Source organism: Mirounga leonina, unplaced genomic scaffold, assembly GCF_011800145.1.
Source record: "Mirounga leonina isolate KUSES-001 unplaced genomic scaffold, KU_Mleo_1.0 Mir_53, whole genome shotgun sequence".
Lineage (NCBI taxonomy): Eukaryota > Metazoa > Chordata > Mammalia > Carnivora > Phocidae > Mirounga > Mirounga leonina.
Window position 1 is genome coordinate 47,332,821 of NW_023270807.1, and position 17,576 is coordinate 47,350,396.

The 17,576-nt window shown below is 42.6% G+C and overlaps 1 protein-coding gene across 2 annotated transcripts in view; it reads right to left on the minus strand.

Annotated features, from left to right (window-relative positions):
* Window positions 1–1,080: 1,080 nt before the first annotated feature.
* MDN1 (midasin AAA ATPase 1) overlaps window positions 1,081–17,576 on the minus strand; it is a 160,134-nt gene continuing 143,638 nt past the window's right edge. For both annotated transcript variants that reach the window (XM_034991407.1, XM_034991408.1), the window contains exons 89-102: window positions 16,113–16,435; window positions 15,663–15,833; window positions 14,268–14,369; window positions 12,953–13,154; window positions 11,710–11,874; window positions 10,247–10,407; window positions 9,442–9,531; window positions 8,426–8,541; window positions 7,660–7,834; window positions 6,403–6,476; window positions 6,188–6,302; window positions 5,061–5,124; window positions 3,300–3,442; window positions 1,081–2,492 (exon numbers count right to left, since the gene is read on the minus strand). In XM_034991407.1, coding sequence (XP_034847298.1) covers window positions 2,304–2,492; window positions 3,300–3,442; window positions 5,061–5,124; window positions 6,188–6,302; window positions 6,403–6,476; window positions 7,660–7,834; window positions 8,426–8,541; window positions 9,442–9,531; window positions 10,247–10,407; window positions 11,710–11,874; window positions 12,953–13,154; window positions 14,268–14,369; window positions 15,663–15,833; window positions 16,113–16,435 — 2,090 coding nt within the window. In that variant the 3' untranslated portion in view covers window positions 1,081–2,303. The remainder of the gene's footprint in view (window positions 2,493–3,299; window positions 3,443–5,060; window positions 5,125–6,187; window positions 6,303–6,402; window positions 6,477–7,659; window positions 7,835–8,425; window positions 8,542–9,441; window positions 9,532–10,246; window positions 10,408–11,709; window positions 11,875–12,952; window positions 13,155–14,267; window positions 14,370–15,662; window positions 15,834–16,112; window positions 16,436–17,576) is intronic.

A 17,576-nucleotide genomic window follows, 5' to 3' on the forward strand; every position in this document is an offset into this window, starting at 1 on the left:
ATTGATAGTGTTGTCTTCTCACATTAATTTATAGATTTTTATACTGGTTCTTCCCATCCAGAAACATTCACTCATGTTAGACACAGTAGTACGGTCATGAGTCAGGCTCCCACTTTGGGCAGGAAGACCTAAGACAGGGAAACATACCTGAGGGCTTATCTACTAGGTAGGTGTTTCCAGAAGGGCACATTAGGTAAGAAAATTCCAAAGAACATATAGAACACTGGTATATTCTAGGACCTCTGGTTTGCTGTGACCAGATCAGCTAGTGGTGTGGGGATTCTGGGAGAGAAAGGACAGGAGAGTAATACCTTCTTCACCATAGGGATCTCTTCACAAGAGGGAGCTCTAAAGTGACTTGTCTAGGAAAAGCACCAAAGCAGCCCAGACTACAGATTAAAAACGCTCCAGCTGCAGCACAAGCAGAGCGGAAGGGAAGACAGGATAAAATAAATGTCTAAAAGACCGGACAAGATTGGTGTTTGGATGAAGACAAGAAAGTAAGCCAGCTCTGGAGTTTGAGCTCCAAAGGAGAGCAAGCCTACCCTCAGTGACTCCGTTCGTGATTCAGGTGTGCCCACCCCTAGCACAGTTCCTCCGAGGTCTCCTGGGACTGCTTCCATGCTTCCCAACCCTTTTCCCATCACAGCACAAGCTGAAAAGGGGATTTTGGGGTACCAGCTGGGAAGCTCCAGCTTACATAGTACAATTTCAGAAGTAGGTGATCGATCCCATCCTGGTCAGAATGGTGGTGTCTTTCCCTACCCGACCCATCAGAGGCTACAACCAACGAAATGAGTGGAACAAACATGTCATCTGGAGCAAAATCTTTACAAGTCATTGTGTTTTTCACCAACTTACCCTTTCCTCTGCCGCCAGGCCAGCGTGCGGCAGCTCACCTACCGTGGACGTGAGACACAAAGGAGAAATCCTTATGGCAGTAAGCCACTGACCCTGTGTAGGCCCTGGCAGCACAGCATAAGCCAGGGACAGCCGCCTGATGGAGCAGACAAGATCGTTCCCCTAGCATACCTTTTATACACCTGTCGTGTTCCATTAAGAATGCTCACAAATTCTATCAACAGCGGTATATATTTAATAATCTTCAGAATATAACCTGCATAGCTTTTTAGAATAAAAAATGATATAACCTCAGGTACATGCTTTAGGACACTTGGTTAACAAGCAATCTGTGTCTTTGATGACCACCTCAAAAGTGTGGCAAACTTCACAGTGTAACTTGAAAACAGATGTGGAGATAGACAATTACATCATGGCATGTTGTCTACAAAAGAACATTCTGACAACTTAAATAGAACACAGCACACAATTTCAAGTATTCACGCAGTGCTTCCTGACCAAGTAAAAACTGTCTAAAAACCATTGATGTATTTTGGGGAAAAAAAAAATATAGCTGCTTATTTTCTAAACACAGCATTTCTTTTCCAGAATGGGACTGGCTCAGTCCAGCTTAAAAGCAGTGGAGGAATGATTCTTCATCTTAATTGTTAAGGAAAAAAAAAAAACAACAGCAGGGACTGTGGCACAGAAAGAATGAAATAACCAAAGGGAAAATCAGCTTTCCATCATTGCATAGTCTCCTGAAGCAGCAAATGTGAAGGGCGACACAGAAAAACCACTTCATTTTTATACCATCCAGTGGTCATTTTTCCTATTACCTGGGCTCCCATGACATCTGGTTGCTTTGTAAGACCACATATACCCCAACCTTCCTATCCTCAAAGAGAAGGCAGTTACTGTCACCTGAAGCACAATGAAAAAACACACACTTGGGACTATAGAAAGCGGCTGTTCAGTCTCTCGACAGCATATGGATACACACTGTGGGCTTGGCAAGGTGGAGCCTTAAAGCAGGGTCAAAAGGGCAGCTGCCTTTAGTCCTTTGTCCAAAGGCCTGGGACAGTCTTATTCTCCTAGCCGCTTCTCCAGGTAGGTGTCCAGGGCTCCTGTGAAGGGAAAAGGCAGCCGGGCCCAGGCCTCCTCATAGGCCGGGCCTTCCAAGACCAGACACCTGCTACTGCTGTTCCTTCGCTGCCCTAGGTTTGTGACAGCTGGAGCCCAGGCAAAGCCGGGAGCCCCAGGCTTTCTCTAGCTCTGAAAGCACATTGTAAACTAAAATGTACACTGTAATACAAAACTTTCTGTAGCTATTAGGTGAATTTTTATAAATCAGATCTAAGATAAAAACATTTTAGAGCTGTGAGTTCAGAAGCACTTGTCCAAAAGAGGGAGCACCTGGCCCGAGGCGCCACGGTCTGACGATGGTTTACTGTGTTCCTTCCCTACACGTGGTCGGAGGCTGCCACCAACTCAAACCACTGTCTCAGAGCATCGCTGAGCGTCTCGGGGAGTGCATTCACATCGCGAAGAATGATATAGAATGGGAATGGGAACTCTTCCATGTATGATCGGATTTCGGGCATCTCTCCAGGTCCTTTAAATATTGGTACTTTAATGTCCAAGATAGAATCCTGTCAACAGAAAACATTTTGATATAAAAAGAAAAACCAAACCAGTATCCTTGGCTAGCTCTTCCCTGATCTCTTTCGCTAACAATCTTTAGATCTCCTGTATCAAACTCCTACATATAAAATTAGCTTTTATTACTAAGGAACAGTTTTCAGAACTCTTACTAAGGAGGCATATCTCTTTCTGAGCACCTTTTCCAGGAAAATAGACACTGAAAGGGAGGGAGAGGGGCAGACAAGAAAATCCAATTTTCCTATAAGGATATTCTCTCATTTTCTACTTGGAGTAATTCACAGTAAGTCTTCCAAACTTGTTGTCCAGGCCTTAATGGGACTTGCAGAGACAGTGCTGTCCCTGGAACAGAACTGCCCTGTGGGCATCTTTCACTTAGCAGCCCCTGCATCCTGCTCTGAGAAGGGCACTGCTGGGGTACAAGGACCTGGAATAGGCCGGTCTACAGCTCCAAGTGGACAAGGCCCAGCATCAAGGCTGCAGTGCCTGCAAGGACACAGTGCAGAGGGAAAGGATGACCCAGGAGAGGAGAGTTGGCACAAGTGGTCAGGAGGGTGGTCTCTGGAATCCGTCTGAAATTCTGGCTTTCCTACTCATTACCTGTAACCTGTGTTTCTGTCCTTCACTGTAAAGTGGGCATAATGATCCCTACCTCACTGGGTTATTCACAAAAAACTAACATAAAGTGCCTAAAACAGTGTCTGACAGAACATTAGTAGGAGTTACGATGGTGTGACCTAGGCCATATTTCAGATAGAACAGGCTGAAGGGAATCCCAACTTTTAGTAATCACTCACGCGGGAACTGGGATTGTCCAATACAACAAAAATGACAAAGATGCTAGCGTTCCGGGCAGCCTGGACTGCTGCCAGGACTCTGTCTTTGCCCTCGAGGAAAAGGCCACGTCCATCAGAGACCACCAGGAGGAGCTGTGCGGTTTCTATAGCAGAACATACAGCAGGAGACAAAACGGAAATCGCACTTTTAACAACTCAAACCTACTTGAAGACAAATTAGTGTAAGCTTTCTCTGTATCATTAACTAAACAGATGTTTGAAACTGATGAATTCTGGATAAGCAAAAGGGACGTCTAAGTCTATTACTTCAGTTGCCCCAATCGGACATAAAGGCTGCACAAAGACATATGAAGCTTCTGTCAATAAAGCAATTTCCCTGTCACATTAGATCAATTTCATTGTATAGCAATATATGAGAAGTAAAACATTTATGGCTATAAAGTATAAAAATGGCAGTATTGAGGGGTGCCTGGGTGGCTTAGTCGATTAGGCATCCAACTCTTGATTTCAGCTCAGGTCATCATCTCGGGGTCATGAGACTGAGCCCCATGTTGGGTTCTGTGCTGGATGGGGAGCCTGGTTATGACTCTCTCCCTCTCCCTCTGCCTCTTGCACCCCCTCAAAAAAAAAAAAATATGGCAGTATTGAGTAGGCCATTAGAAGAAAGTGCCCAAATCAGAAACCTGGAACTGGGTCTTCCAAATTCCTTTTAACTAACTTGTGTATTTTTCTCTTCTTGACATTTAAATGAAAACTTAAGTAGAGGGGGCCATTAAAATAAATCATGAATAAAAGCATTTAAAAAGTTTTAACTCTTAAAAAAAAAAATTAACTCTAGTGTTTCCAGTGAAAGACTGTAGTGCTTGAGGGCAGGCCTCTTTCTCTGTGCAGGAAGTTCAGCAAGTATCAAGAGGTGTGAAAGACTTGCTTCAAACAAGAAGGTTCTCCATGATATAACCACGACTGAGAGATTTCAGAAGGAGCTGAAAGAAGAACTGGTGTATTTCAAGCCCTAAATCAATCATCGTTGGATTAGCTGGTTTCTGAATTATGTCCCTCCTCTGCTTCTGTCACTAAAATATTATAGAATGTTCTTAATACTAAATTCCATACACCTTGCTCCTCCTTCACAACTCTGAACTCTAAGTACATACTAGTCCATAACAAAGAACAGTTGACCCTTGAACAACACGGGTCAGTACCGTGTGGGGAGGCCCACTTATATGCAGATGTCTTACTGTAACAGTACCGCGTATGTATTTTCTCTTCCCTATGATTTCCTTAACATTTTTCTTCTCTAGCTTACTTTATTGTAAGAATACAGTATAAAATACACATAATATGCACAATTGCTAATTAACTCTGTATGTTATCAGTAAAGGCTTCCCGTCAACAGTAGGCTATCAGTAGCTAAGTTTTTGAGGGGTCAAAGTTATATATGGATTTTCAACTGTGCATGGGGTTGGTGCTCCTAACTGCCCCCCCACCGCCACATTGTTCAAGGTCAACTGTAGTTCTTTCCTATCTATTCCTCCACTGGTTGTAAAGCATCATGGGTATGGGTTCAATAAAAATTTCTGAATGGATAAGTGGTTGAGTACACAATGAGTGCCCACACCTCTCCAGCTCCTGCTTACCTTTTCCTAGAGAGCATACACTCTAAAAAAAGACGGTCATGGGTACAGTGTGTTGAAGGCAGCAGCTTGTGAATGCACACAACAGAAAGGCATTGTGTTGATAAAGACAAAAAGTGCAGCTCACCTGGACTGGCGTTGTGTGAGGGCTGCTGAGCAGCTGCAAACATGCTGGCCACGGACTCGAGAAACTAAACCAGAACCAGAGACAGGCCGTTATTAAACTACTGAAACTCTCTTCCCGTTGTCATGGAGACTGAAATTACTCCTGACTTTTAAGTGACGATCAAGTAAGCTTCTCAGATCTAGAGGCAATGACACGGCCCCTTCCAGCCGCCTGTACGAGGCAGGGACGATCCTTGCCCTGTTGGCATCTATCCTTAGGTACTGGCGCCCTCCAGCACAGACCTGTGTCTCTGCCACACACACCAGGAGTGTTCTGTAACACACCCGAGAGGAAGAGAAATACTTCCCCTGGGGGTAAAGAGAAGACATCAGTAATGCCCCCAAATAAACAAAACAGCTATCTTCTCTCAGAAGAAAACAACTGAGCAGGAAAAGGCAAGAAAACACAAAATGTCTAGTGTAGCATAAAGAAAGTGGGCTAAATCAGGGCAAACATGAAGAGGACAGAATTATCATCCTATGCTGATGTCATCCTGAGCAAGTCACTGGCTGTTCTTACATCCTTTCTTTAGGCTAAATTAAATGGCAGAGAAAAATTGGCCCAATGAAGGGTACAGGAAGATGGTTTATTTTTGCACAAGTTCCAAATCTGTCAAAAACTAGGGAGCCAGAAAAATTAGTGACATACTGTTAATCTTTGAGGAACAGAGGAGTAAGTCATACCTGATGGGTGCCAAGGAAGTTTCTATTCCAGTGGTGTCTTAGGCTGAAGTTTAGAACTATTCTCCATTGGAAATTTTACCTGTCCTAAAACCATACTGGGGAGGAAAGAGTGCTAAAAATTATGTCTCTGGGGCACCTGTGTGGCTCACTCGGTTAAGTGTCTGCCTTCAGCTCAGGTCATGATCCCGGGGGTCCTGGGATTGAGTCCCAAAGGAACCCAAGCTCCTGCTCATCAGGGAGCCTGCTTCTTCCTCTCCCTCTGCCCCTTCCCCCAACTCATGCTCTCTTGCTCTCAAATGAATAAAATCTTTAAAAAATTTTTTTTAAATTAAAAAATAAAAATTATGTCTCTCCCACATTTGCTTAAGAATGACTGTGCAGAGGACGCTGATGTTGTCAGCATACCTGAGCAATCTTGGTTTTCTTTTGTTGGAATTTGCAGAGTCGCAGAATCTGGGACCCTGAGGAATCACTGAACTGTTCATGGAATGGATGTAACAGCTTTACGGACTCTCCAAAACTAGAGAGAGAAAAACCAAATACAATGGGAGTTAATTTTTGTGTGATCAACATAACAAAAGGAGGTTGATTTTCCCACTGGGATTAGAAGGCACCCTTACCTGCACACGGCAATCTGACCCACTTCCAGGAGGGTTAGAGCATTTCCAATCACCGCCAAAGATTCAAATGCCAGCTATGAAATAGAAAGTTAAGGGTTGAAGGAATCAGAATATCCTCTAGATCAGTGCCTCTCGACCTTTTTTATACCAAGAGTCCCACAGAAAATGTTATTTTTGCATGACCCACAGAGAACATCAACATGGCTATTCACAATCAACCCAGAGGCCATGGTGGCCCTAGAGCCCGGCTAATACTACATATCTCGAAACCCAGAATCCATTACACGAGTAGCAATGGTCTGCTCTAGACATCATCTAATAAAAGTGATCCTAGGAGACCTGGTCCCTAGAATTTTCAGAAGTTTTCCCGGGGGGCTGGGGGGAATACTACATAAAAAGTAATCTCTTACTGGTTAAAAATTTTAAAAATCAATTTATTTTAACCCATACGTAAATGACAATATAGTTTTAGAATTCAAATTTCATTAAAAAGATGACACTTGTAGCAACTAACATCTACTGAACATGTATCAAGTGCTAGGCATTAAACTTAATCAAACTCATTTAATTTTCACAATTCTGTGAAAGTAAATATTTACATAAGAAGTAAATAATTGGTCAACATCGTGAGGTAAAAAGTGAGGAGCTTGGACCTGAACCTGGGTTCAGAGGTCACTCTCTAACTTTTTCCGACAGAGCACATGTAGAGATTTAGGTTGCTTATTGGTTCATACTAGGTAATAGCATCACTGCAAAAAACATCCCTCTTCAGTGGCCATAATGGTGGTAGCCTAAGTAATTCCATTCAGGCTCTTAAGCCTTGTGAATACTAACAGAGCACTAACTCCAGATAATTTCAGACTTAAAAAGATGTACACTGAACCCTTTAAAAATCAGTAATATTCAGACATTATATGTTGTACAAGATCATTAAAAGATAGTTTAACAGTACACTGCATTTTGTGGAAAATAAACATGGTCAGAGTTACTCTGCTGCAGCTAAAGCACAGCAAGCTAAAAAACAAAACAACTTAAAAGGCCTCCAACAGTAAGGGACCAAATTATTTGAGACATCCTGAAACTGCCCTTTTGACTTCTTTTAAACATTTTAGGTCTTCTCAAACATGGTATCACATTCTCAGAACAGTACTTGGCATTTCAAAGTGCTTTTTGCCAGAACATATTTAAAACTTTTTGGTGGCCATGGAGCATGGCTTGGTGTCAACTACTCATCACATTAGCTCTGTGCTTCCTTACCTGTTTGGTATGGTTGTCCACCATGCTAGAAGAGTCATCGATGGCCAAACAAATCTGATACTGGCGTTTACTGGGCTTGGTCCTTCGAAGCCAAATCTTGTCTTTCCGAAATTGACTAGCAATGTATGGAATGACCTTCCGCATATTTAGCCGCTTCCCAGTTCGATAGTCTCCTCTATTAAATTTATCCAAATGGGGTCAAGATTAGTTAACAACGGCTCATCCTCTGATATATATTTTTTTTTAATAAAATCCATTGTAATACCTTATAATCAGTAATACCAAATAACCAGTAACCTGGCACACTCAAGTGTCACTGTCAATTGAGACTTAAGGGCAGCCAGAAAAGCTGGATATGTATGTGGCAATAATAATTAGGTCCTTCCAGGAAAGCTAAGACACATTTTAAAAATTAGGAAAATATGTTTGCACTGATTAAATCTTAGACTCTTTTCTGTTCAGAAACTATGAGTTTGGATAAATCTTTGAAAAGATCTAGGTGAGTAACACGTGCAGCAAGCCCATACACCCATGCAAAGGCTCAGCCAATTTTCCCATCAGATGTTAATGAATCAAAGGAACTGCATTCATACCGAACTTCAAAGACACCTCAGTGTTTCCAGATAACATGAAAAAGGGTACGGAATAATATACTGGTGCCTGTGCAGCTCAAATGGCCACCACAAGCCAGCACTTTAAGCGGTTAAGGTGGTGACCCTGCCATCTTGTCAGGGCACTGTGAGTGAGTCCAATGGAGAAAACTTACTTCAGCTTGGCTGCCTGGGTAGGCTCTAATATGAGACGAAGCTGCTCACACAACTGTTGTGAAAGAGGCGCAGTTAAGGCCAGGTAACTCTGCCACATCTCAGCTGCAGCCTTCTCCTGTGACAATAAAGTTTAAGTTATCCAGAGAACATCAGAGCCAGCCAAAGTCATTAACGGCAAGATGAGGCTTGAAACAGAGCGGTAGAAAATGACCTGCATGAACTTCGTCAACAGAAGCTAACTTGAGAGCTTCTCTTAGCAAGCCGCCAGCTAGTTCATGTCCTTAAAAATGTCTCCTCTTCTACCAAAACCACAACCCTCGGTTCCAAATGAGAAAGGATGAAAAGGCAGAAAATAATGGAATTTATGACCAAATCAACACTTTATTTTCACCACCTACAAAGGCACTTTGCGTGGGTGGGAAACTGTGGATGGTTAACGATCCAGCCACGTAATTGTGGGCTCTCAGGGTCATGTTTCAAAAGCAAAAGTGACGAGTGCAAATCTCTGAATGGTGTGATAATTTCCTAGACACAAAGCTCCAACTATGGCAGAGCCCTCATACAGGTCTGTAGTAGGAATGATGATTGCAGGCACAAAATACAAACATGTACATATACAGTAAATTTAGGATGTAGAGTCCTAATTAAAAATGAAGCTTCTGGTTAATCTATGCTACCACATTAAGTCAGCCAGCAACATTCCAGGTGGCCTACTCTGAGGATGACACATTTTGACCCATTTTATAATCACTGTCCTATCTGTTCTATCTATTATAGAATGAACAACAGAAATTAAAGGACATAAATACATCAGCTTTTCTGTTTTAATTAAGCTAAATATCGAGTGGCAAAGTACGCAGAAAGCAACGGATAGACTTAGGCTCCATATACTCAGTCCCTTCTACAAAGGTAATTGGTGCTAAGAACCTGTTAAGCTTGCTGTATCTTTAGAAACAAACAAAAAACCAACCAAACAAAAACACAAGATTATCTTATGAAAAGACCAGTGACTTACTTCTTCTAGGTTTCCAGATTCATGTGGCTGCCACATTTCCAGCTGTCTCTCCAGCTCCTGTCTTAGCTCACTGATGTCTTTTAAAAAGGGCTAAGAAGAAAAAGCCACAGATAAGAGGCAGCCTAGGTTGAAATCACCAACTCATTATCACTGACTGCCTTCTTCCAAGCAGTATGAACTATAAATACATACCCCTAAGAAACAAAGCTTAAGCAATTTAATGGCACAATAAGAAGATGCCAGACAACTAGTCTTCTTTTGCTTCCCATTTGGCAGAGACAAGATAAAGGAAATTTTACCATTTAGAAGAAATCCATCCAGCAAAATAAAAACAAAAAACCCACAAAACTATTAACATCAAAATGTTCTTTGATTAATTGAGACTGCTATTAAGTCAAATGACTAGGGAAAACTCCATTAAATCTGCTCTTCCTAAATGCAGGCATTAATAATGCCAAAGATTTTCGCTACTTCATCAGCGTAAACTGCGAACTGTCCCTACAGCTTCTCGCACAAGGATGCTGGACATGATCAATGGGACAGCCTGAGGCTGGAGGACCAGACCCACCATCATGGTCAGGTCAGGACAGACCACCCACTATGACCCTGGGATGAACTGCTGGAACAGTGTTATCTGTTTCGAGAAAACTGGTCATACCAACGGTTTTCCTAAAAACTTTGATAAGGATAAGATACCCCCAAACAACCAGATGTTCCATGAAGTTCTAAAGACAAAAATTTAAAAGCAGTTTATAATTACATTTTATTAACTTATTAAAACAGTAATTTGTGAACATTTTTGTACCTGGAAAACTGTGTCCATGAGGAACTGATGGGCTGTGTGAATGGTTGAATCTCGGCTTCTCTCTGGTTTCTCCTTCTCTGTCTCTTCATGTGATAGGTTGGTCCTGGGATCTTGGTCTTCTGTTTTAACAGCCTGGGTCTCCACCTCCATCTCATCAAAGCCTATTTGCATAAAGGACAGAGTTTTACTTACCATAAAATTACAGAGACTGAGCCTTCATGACCACCTGCCTAACAATTACTCAAACCTCACTCCTTCAGTCCCCACCAAATTTCTACATATGGGCTCCACATGTTCCTTGTCTTTGGGTCAGTCACTGCCAATTCTGACTCCCCTAACCTTCCCTCCTCCCCACTGTGATATCGAACGCAGCTGTTCTGCAAAGAAGGGAAATGGGGGAGACTCCCATTGCCTTGTAGAACTGTGTGATTCTTTAAACTACATGCATATAGAACTTTGATAAAAATAAAAACTAAAATAAAGTCATAGTTCCATTCTATTTATGAGGAAACTGAGGCAAAGAAAATATTAATAATTAGCCACAACCTATAAGGTAAGGAAGAGGCAAAGTCTGGATTTTGAATTTTCATCAGAGCTGTGCCATTCCCACTGTCATATAATAGCTGGGCACTGACCGTTCTAAAACCCAAGAGGACAAGAAGAAAGCAGGAAAAAAAGGTTTTTGAGTTGGGCAAGTTCTTTTGAATTTGCATTTATTTCACTGCTGGTAAGGTTATTTTTTAATGTGTTAAATCCACAGTTTATCTCTTTTTTCCTTTTTTTTTTTTTTTAAGATTTTATTTATTTTTGACAGAGAGAGAGAGTATACAAGCAGGGGAAGCAGCAGGGCAGAGGGAGAGGGAAAAGCAGGCTCCCTGCTCTACAGGGAGCCCGATGTGGGGCTCGATCCCAGGACCCCGGGATCATGACCTGAGCCGAAGGCAGACACTTAACCGTCTGAGCCACGCAGGTGCCCCTCTTTTTCTTTTTTTAATATATTGCCTAGTAAAAGCACTTGGTCAACTCTGAAATGGAACTATATGTAAGAAGTTTGGTTACTTTTTCACATGCATTTTCCCCATTCTATTTCTTTAAATATTTTACTGCATTTTATGCTAATATTCTATATTTTCACATAACTGAAAACCCTTCTCTAATAATCAAGAGTGTATCTTCTGGTCATAACTGAAGTGTACTATTTTGTTTTCTACATATTTAAAGAAGACTGAAGGCATTTTGTCTGAATCTCAGGTTTCTGAGGTCTCCTTGAAGGACAGTGGCGGCAACACCACTCTGCCACCTTTGACTCCCAAGCGAAATACAGTGGAATTATCACAGGCACACAAACACCTACGCCATGGGTTAGGACGGGGAAAGAACCAACCAGATCAGACCACATTACACGAGAAGTGACTTTTCTAAGTCAGGGAGCTTAGGGGGGATCTGTTCACTACAGGGCTCACCAGGGCTCGCTGTGGTCCCTGACGTGACCTCCTCTGGCTTTATCTGCTCTGTGTCTGCTGCTCGGAGTTCCTCCTCCTCCGTGTCCACGAAGGTATCCTCTATCTCCTCCTCCTGATCCCTGCTGGAATCTCTTGCAGACTGTTGCTGCTCCTTGCTGGCCACATCTGCCAATACAGCACACAGACACATAAACAGCCTAGGTCTTCCCAGAACAAAGTAATCAAGAGTGGGTATAGTTTGTCATTTTTGGCCTCCAAGATTCTATTCATGCTGGTTCTCCGCTGACCAGCTATGAGGCATGAACATGGTACTTGGCTTCTCTGCCTTGGATGCCCTACTGACCTACTGATGTAACTGCCTATTCTCTACCACAAAAATAGGATGCTTAGCGAGGTTTTTACTGCTATTACAAGAAACTGAACCAGAAGAAACAGGCTGGACACATGACTCAGAGCAGCTAATGGAATTATCCTCCATTACCAAGTTATGAGTGGAAACTGTAATGATTAAGAGTATAACACAGGACACAGAAAAACCAATGTTGAGGATGAACTCTGTGATCTTGGACAAGTTCTTAAACTTGTTTGGTCTCAGTATGCTCATCTATAAAATGGAAATATTGTAGCTCCTAAGATTATTGGAGAAATTTCATGATCATTCAGCAACGACTCAGAATAGTGTTTGGTACAAAGCAAGAGCTTGATTCATGATAGCAATTATTACTACTGTTTTATTTTTCTAAAAAGTGAAGATAGAAAAGAAATGAGGCTCATAGATAAATATTGTCAACACTAGTTTATATGTTAGGAATAAAACATTAAAAAGTCATCAAGAGATTATTTTTTTCTCTTTTCACTTATGGGAAAAACAAACATTTCTAGTTCACAGCTCTAGCCGTTGCAGAGAGTGACCTCACAGTGACTATGAAGGAATGTCCAGTACTCAGAAACCCTGAGATTAGCACTAGGTTTGGATGTGGCAAACTGTTATCAAGGATATATAAAAGACTTACACCAGACCCCGAAACCCTGAACACTTGCACGTGCCACAGATACCTTTTTATACAAAACCAAACTGCATTCCTGCGTAATTCTTATTAAAGAGAAAATAGTTAAAAAAAAAAAAAAAAAAAGCCATTACCCATCCCTAAGATGAATTTGCTTATCTGCTGGGCACATAGTCATGCAGCTTAAATTCTCAGACAGCTCAGGGACCAAAGTAGAAGCCTTCCCTGAACCATACCGTACGTCTGTGCATCATAAGGGTCACTGCCTTCTTTAATGTGCTCAAACGCATCCGCATCCTCCACCTGGGCCTCAGGTTGGGCTGGCCCCTGCTCAGTGTGGCTCTCCATATCCACAGTCCTCAGCCGCTTATGCACATGCTCATTGTGATCACCCATGGAGCGTTCATTGTCAGCTTGTCCAGGTTTCCTCTTGAAACTCTGTGGGGATAGGTGGAAATTCATTAGAGCTGTGTCTGTAATGGCAAAATGACTAATGTCCATCCACAGGGGGCAGGTTAACTAAGTGAGGCACAACCACAGAAAAATGGAATTCAGTGCAGCTGTTAAGAATGGGCAGATCTCGGGCGCCTGGGTGGCTCAGTTGGTTAAGCGACTGCCTTCGGCTCAGGTCATGATCCTGGAGTCCCTGGATCGAGTCCCGCATCGGGCTCCCTGCTCGGCAGGAAGCCTGCTTCTCCCTCTGACCCTCCCCCGTCTCATGTGCTCTCTGTCTCTCTCATTCTCTCTGTCTCAAATAAATAAATAAAATCTTAAAAAAAAAAAAAAAAAAAGAATGGGCAGATCTCTATACACAAATATAGAACGATCTGTATGATATACTTTATATCTGAAACAAAGGCAAGGAAGAAACAGACATCCATAAGTTACATTTGCAAAAATATGTGTAAAACAAGACAAAACTGGTAGCACCAATCTTCTCTTGCGTGGCTTGAGGACAGGAATAAGATGGAAGCTTTTTAGGGGATTGCTTTTTATATATGAACTTCATTTCATGTTCATGAATTATACCCCATTCAAAAAAAACCCTAAGTTTTAGGAACGCCTGGGTGCCTCAGTCGGTTGAACATCTGACTCTTGATTTTGGCTCAGGTCTTGATCTCATGGATCATGAGATAGAACCCTGTGTCAGGTTCTGCGCTGGGCATACAGTCCACTTGGAATTCTCTCTCTGCCCCTCGCCCCACTCACACTTGTGCTCTCAAATAAATAAAATCTTTTTTAAAAACCTAATTTTTAAAACAGAAAAGAGTAAGGACAGGGAAGAAAGACTGGCTAGTACTGGGCAATAGCAGCCAACACCTGGCTCTTAGGCTGCATACAGGAATAGGGAGGGGGCTGTGTGTGTGTGTGTGTGTGTGTCTACACACCCCCACAGGGAAGAAGCCCAGGGTCCTGATTTGCTTGCGATGGCTGCCATCATGTTTGGGGAGACAGCCAAGCCTGGGGGCATTGCTGTTTTTAAACCACTGTACTCAGGGCATCTTTTCCCAGGCAAACTGCACCTAAGTTCAGCTGAAGAGGGCTAGAGACCTGTGTTTTTTTCCTGGTCTGTTTCTGGGAAGCCAACTGGGCGATGAAGTTGGATTCATGGCCTTCTGCCTGGTTTGCATCCGCAGCTCCACTCCCGTGTTCCTATGAAATCCAAGCCACAAGAGAATGAGGGTGGAAGATGCTGTACGAGCACCTGGTTACTGCGCCATATTGCAAAAAAACTTCTCCATTATTCTCTGAGTCATACAATACCTGCCTCCCTGCTCTGGAAACTCACCCATGACTAAGGCCTGGACTGTGGGCAAAAGCAAGAGCATCTAGATATAGATATTACCCTCTTGAGTGACTTTGCTGTGTAAGGCTGATTAGTTCCTTGTTTCCAGGACTGTAATGGCTTACTCTGAATGCAGGACAGACCTCAACCAGAAACCATGCTTTGCCATCAACCACCTATGTACCCCTGAGACTGTCATTTCACTTTACTGCGGCTTATTTAACTCAAATATAAAATGGAGAAAGTAGTAACAACAATCAGCTGTCTTAGAGGACTATCATGAGGACTTGAAGTAATGAAAATGCTTAGCACCTACCTAATGGGTGCTCAATAAATGTGGTGGGGGGTGTACAAGAAGTATAAGCAGGTATTATTACTGGTGAGAAAACTGGGCTCAAAAAGGCGTAAGGAGCTGTTCAGAGTTACCACTGTAAGCAGCAGGTCCTCTGACTTTCAGTGCTCTTTCCACAGCATGCCAGTGGCCTGAACTGTGGTCATAAACAGAACATATCACTCTGGCTCAAGGAACAAAGTGCTTTGCTTTTTAAATTAAAACTTTTAGAGGGGCGCCTGAGTGGCTCAGTCATTTAAGCATCAACTCTTCATTTTGGCTCAGGTCATGATTTCAGGGTTGTGAGATTGTGTCCTGGGTTGGGTTCTGTGCTGGGAGCTGGAGCCTGTTCAAGATTTTCTCTCTCCCTCAGCCCCTCCCCCTACGTTCATGTGCTCATTCTCTCTCCCTCTCTTAAAACAAACAAACAAAAAAATCCCTTTAGAGCCTGGTGGACAGCAAGGAAAAGGGAACTACTATTAGAAGCACAGTACTGGCTCTAAAGTCTAAATTCAACCTATCTTTACTTGGGAGCTTTCTAAAAAATAACATGAACCTGATTCTGCCATGAAGAACTACCAGTCTAACAGCTCTTTCTCTTTAAGCAGAATATTTAAGTCCAGCGTGTAGCCAATATTCTAGGGTCTGTTCTGAGATGCACATAAAAGTAGGTATCCAATCACTTTCTCAAAGGATGGAAGATGATCTCTTTAGATGTCAACAGAACAACATCACACATATACCAACTACTGCTAAATAGATGGTGATTTCACCCAGGGAAAAGAGACCCTCCTAGAGGCAGCCGGCAGAGGCAATGAGGGCCTATCACCTCCTTTCCCTGCTCCTTCTCAGGTGCGGCTCCAGCCAGCTCCACAGCCTGTGCGCTCTGCACGCTCTCCAACCCGGTCTGCCCACAGGAGTCGTGCTCTTTCCTCTCCGTGGCCTCTGGCACCTGCTCCCCTGTGTCAGAGTTCTCCCCGTCTTCTTCTTCTTCTTGCTTCTGCAGGGTAAGCAGATACCACATTGACATGCTCTGGGGGAAGAATATGAGGCAGCGGGGTGGATGGGGGTGGGGGGGTGGGGGGGTTCCTGCAACAAGCAGGTGCCCTACTCCTCAGCATGCATGGAGGGTATCAGGCAGAAAGGGTCTTAAACAGAAACTTAATGCTGCTCAGCAACACCACCTGGTGATAGAGAAGTATCCTAAAAGATTCTGCTAGGAATAAAGTAATCTCTCCTATTACTTTTAACTTGAGACAAGCCAGACACTCCACAGCACCTGGGGCTGGAGACCTTGGTCAACAGGAACACCATTCTCTGCACTGTCCTCACTGGCTTCCTTGTCCTTGTCCTCCAGAGACTGCCGCTCATCCTCGGAGTTTTCTTCAGAATGTTCAGCAGTATCTTTGTCTTGGTCATCAGCTCCTGTGTCCATCTCTTCCTCCCCCTCTCTCTTCTCCTCTTCACTGGGGCCTTCCTCAGGCTCATGTTGACCCTGACCTTCACTGTGGTCAGCCTCGATCTCTTCCTTTATTTCCTCAGCTTCAGGATCTGCTTCTTCAGTATCCATTGGCTTTTCTTTAATTTCCAAAGGATTTTCTTCTAGATAGATACAACAAAAAACAAAGAATTCAACATGATTTAACATGGGATCGAGTTACACAAATTTTATGATTGCTCTCGAACCAAGAATTGGCAAACTATGGCCCCCAGGGCCAAATCTGGCTGATGTGCCTCTGTAAATAAAGTTTTACTGGAATATAGACACATCTATTTGCTTACCTTTGTGTTTAGCCCACCCATTCTGTATTGCCTATGGCTGCTTTCATATTACTACAAAAACAGAATGGAGTTTTTGCAACCCTTGTTGCAGTTTATGGCCTATAAATTATATTAACTGACCCTTTACAGAAAAAGTTTGCTTACCCCTGCTCTAAATTGTATGTATCTGTTACATACAATTGTCTGGATGGTGCATTTCACTAAAAAAATTCTAAGTAATCCACTAAAAAAATCCTAAAAGCCAACACAACAATAGGAAACCAAAGATAGGAAAGGATATTATCCTTCGGAATAATTGACAGACATCCTTCTTTATCATACACAGAAAATACAACATACATTCAATGGAAATAATCCTATTTGGAAAAGTTTTATTTATTAAAAGAACATTCCTAGGGGTGCCTGAGTGGCTCAATCATTTAAGCGTCTGCCTATGGCTCAGGTCATGATCCCGGAGTCCCAGGATCGAGCCCCACGATCAAGCCTCACATTGGGCTCCCTGCTCAGTGGGGAGTCTACTTCTCCCTCTCCCTCTAACCCTCCCCCCTCTCGTGTTCTCTCACTCTCCTAAATAAAAAAAAAAAATTTTTTTTAAGATTTTATTTATTTATTTGACAGAGAGAGACACAGCAAGAGAGGGAACACAAGCTTAACCGACTAAGCCACCCAGGCACCCCAAAATTTAGCTAGAATTTAATATAAGAAGTCTGGCCTTCATAGACGTTGGGAGATTTTCTTTTAGCTTTCTTAATAAAGCTATAGGAAAATGAAAACAACAAAAAAAGTAAGCTAGAGATTCAGAGAGTGAAGACTTGTTCTTAGCATGAGGAAAGCCTCTATCAAATCTTCAACCAAATGATTTCTGGTTAAATAGCAAGTTCACAAATTTAAATTACTAAATTAAATTTAAAGCATGATAACTGCATTTTAAAATTGTAAGAGCCATATACTTACCTCCTAG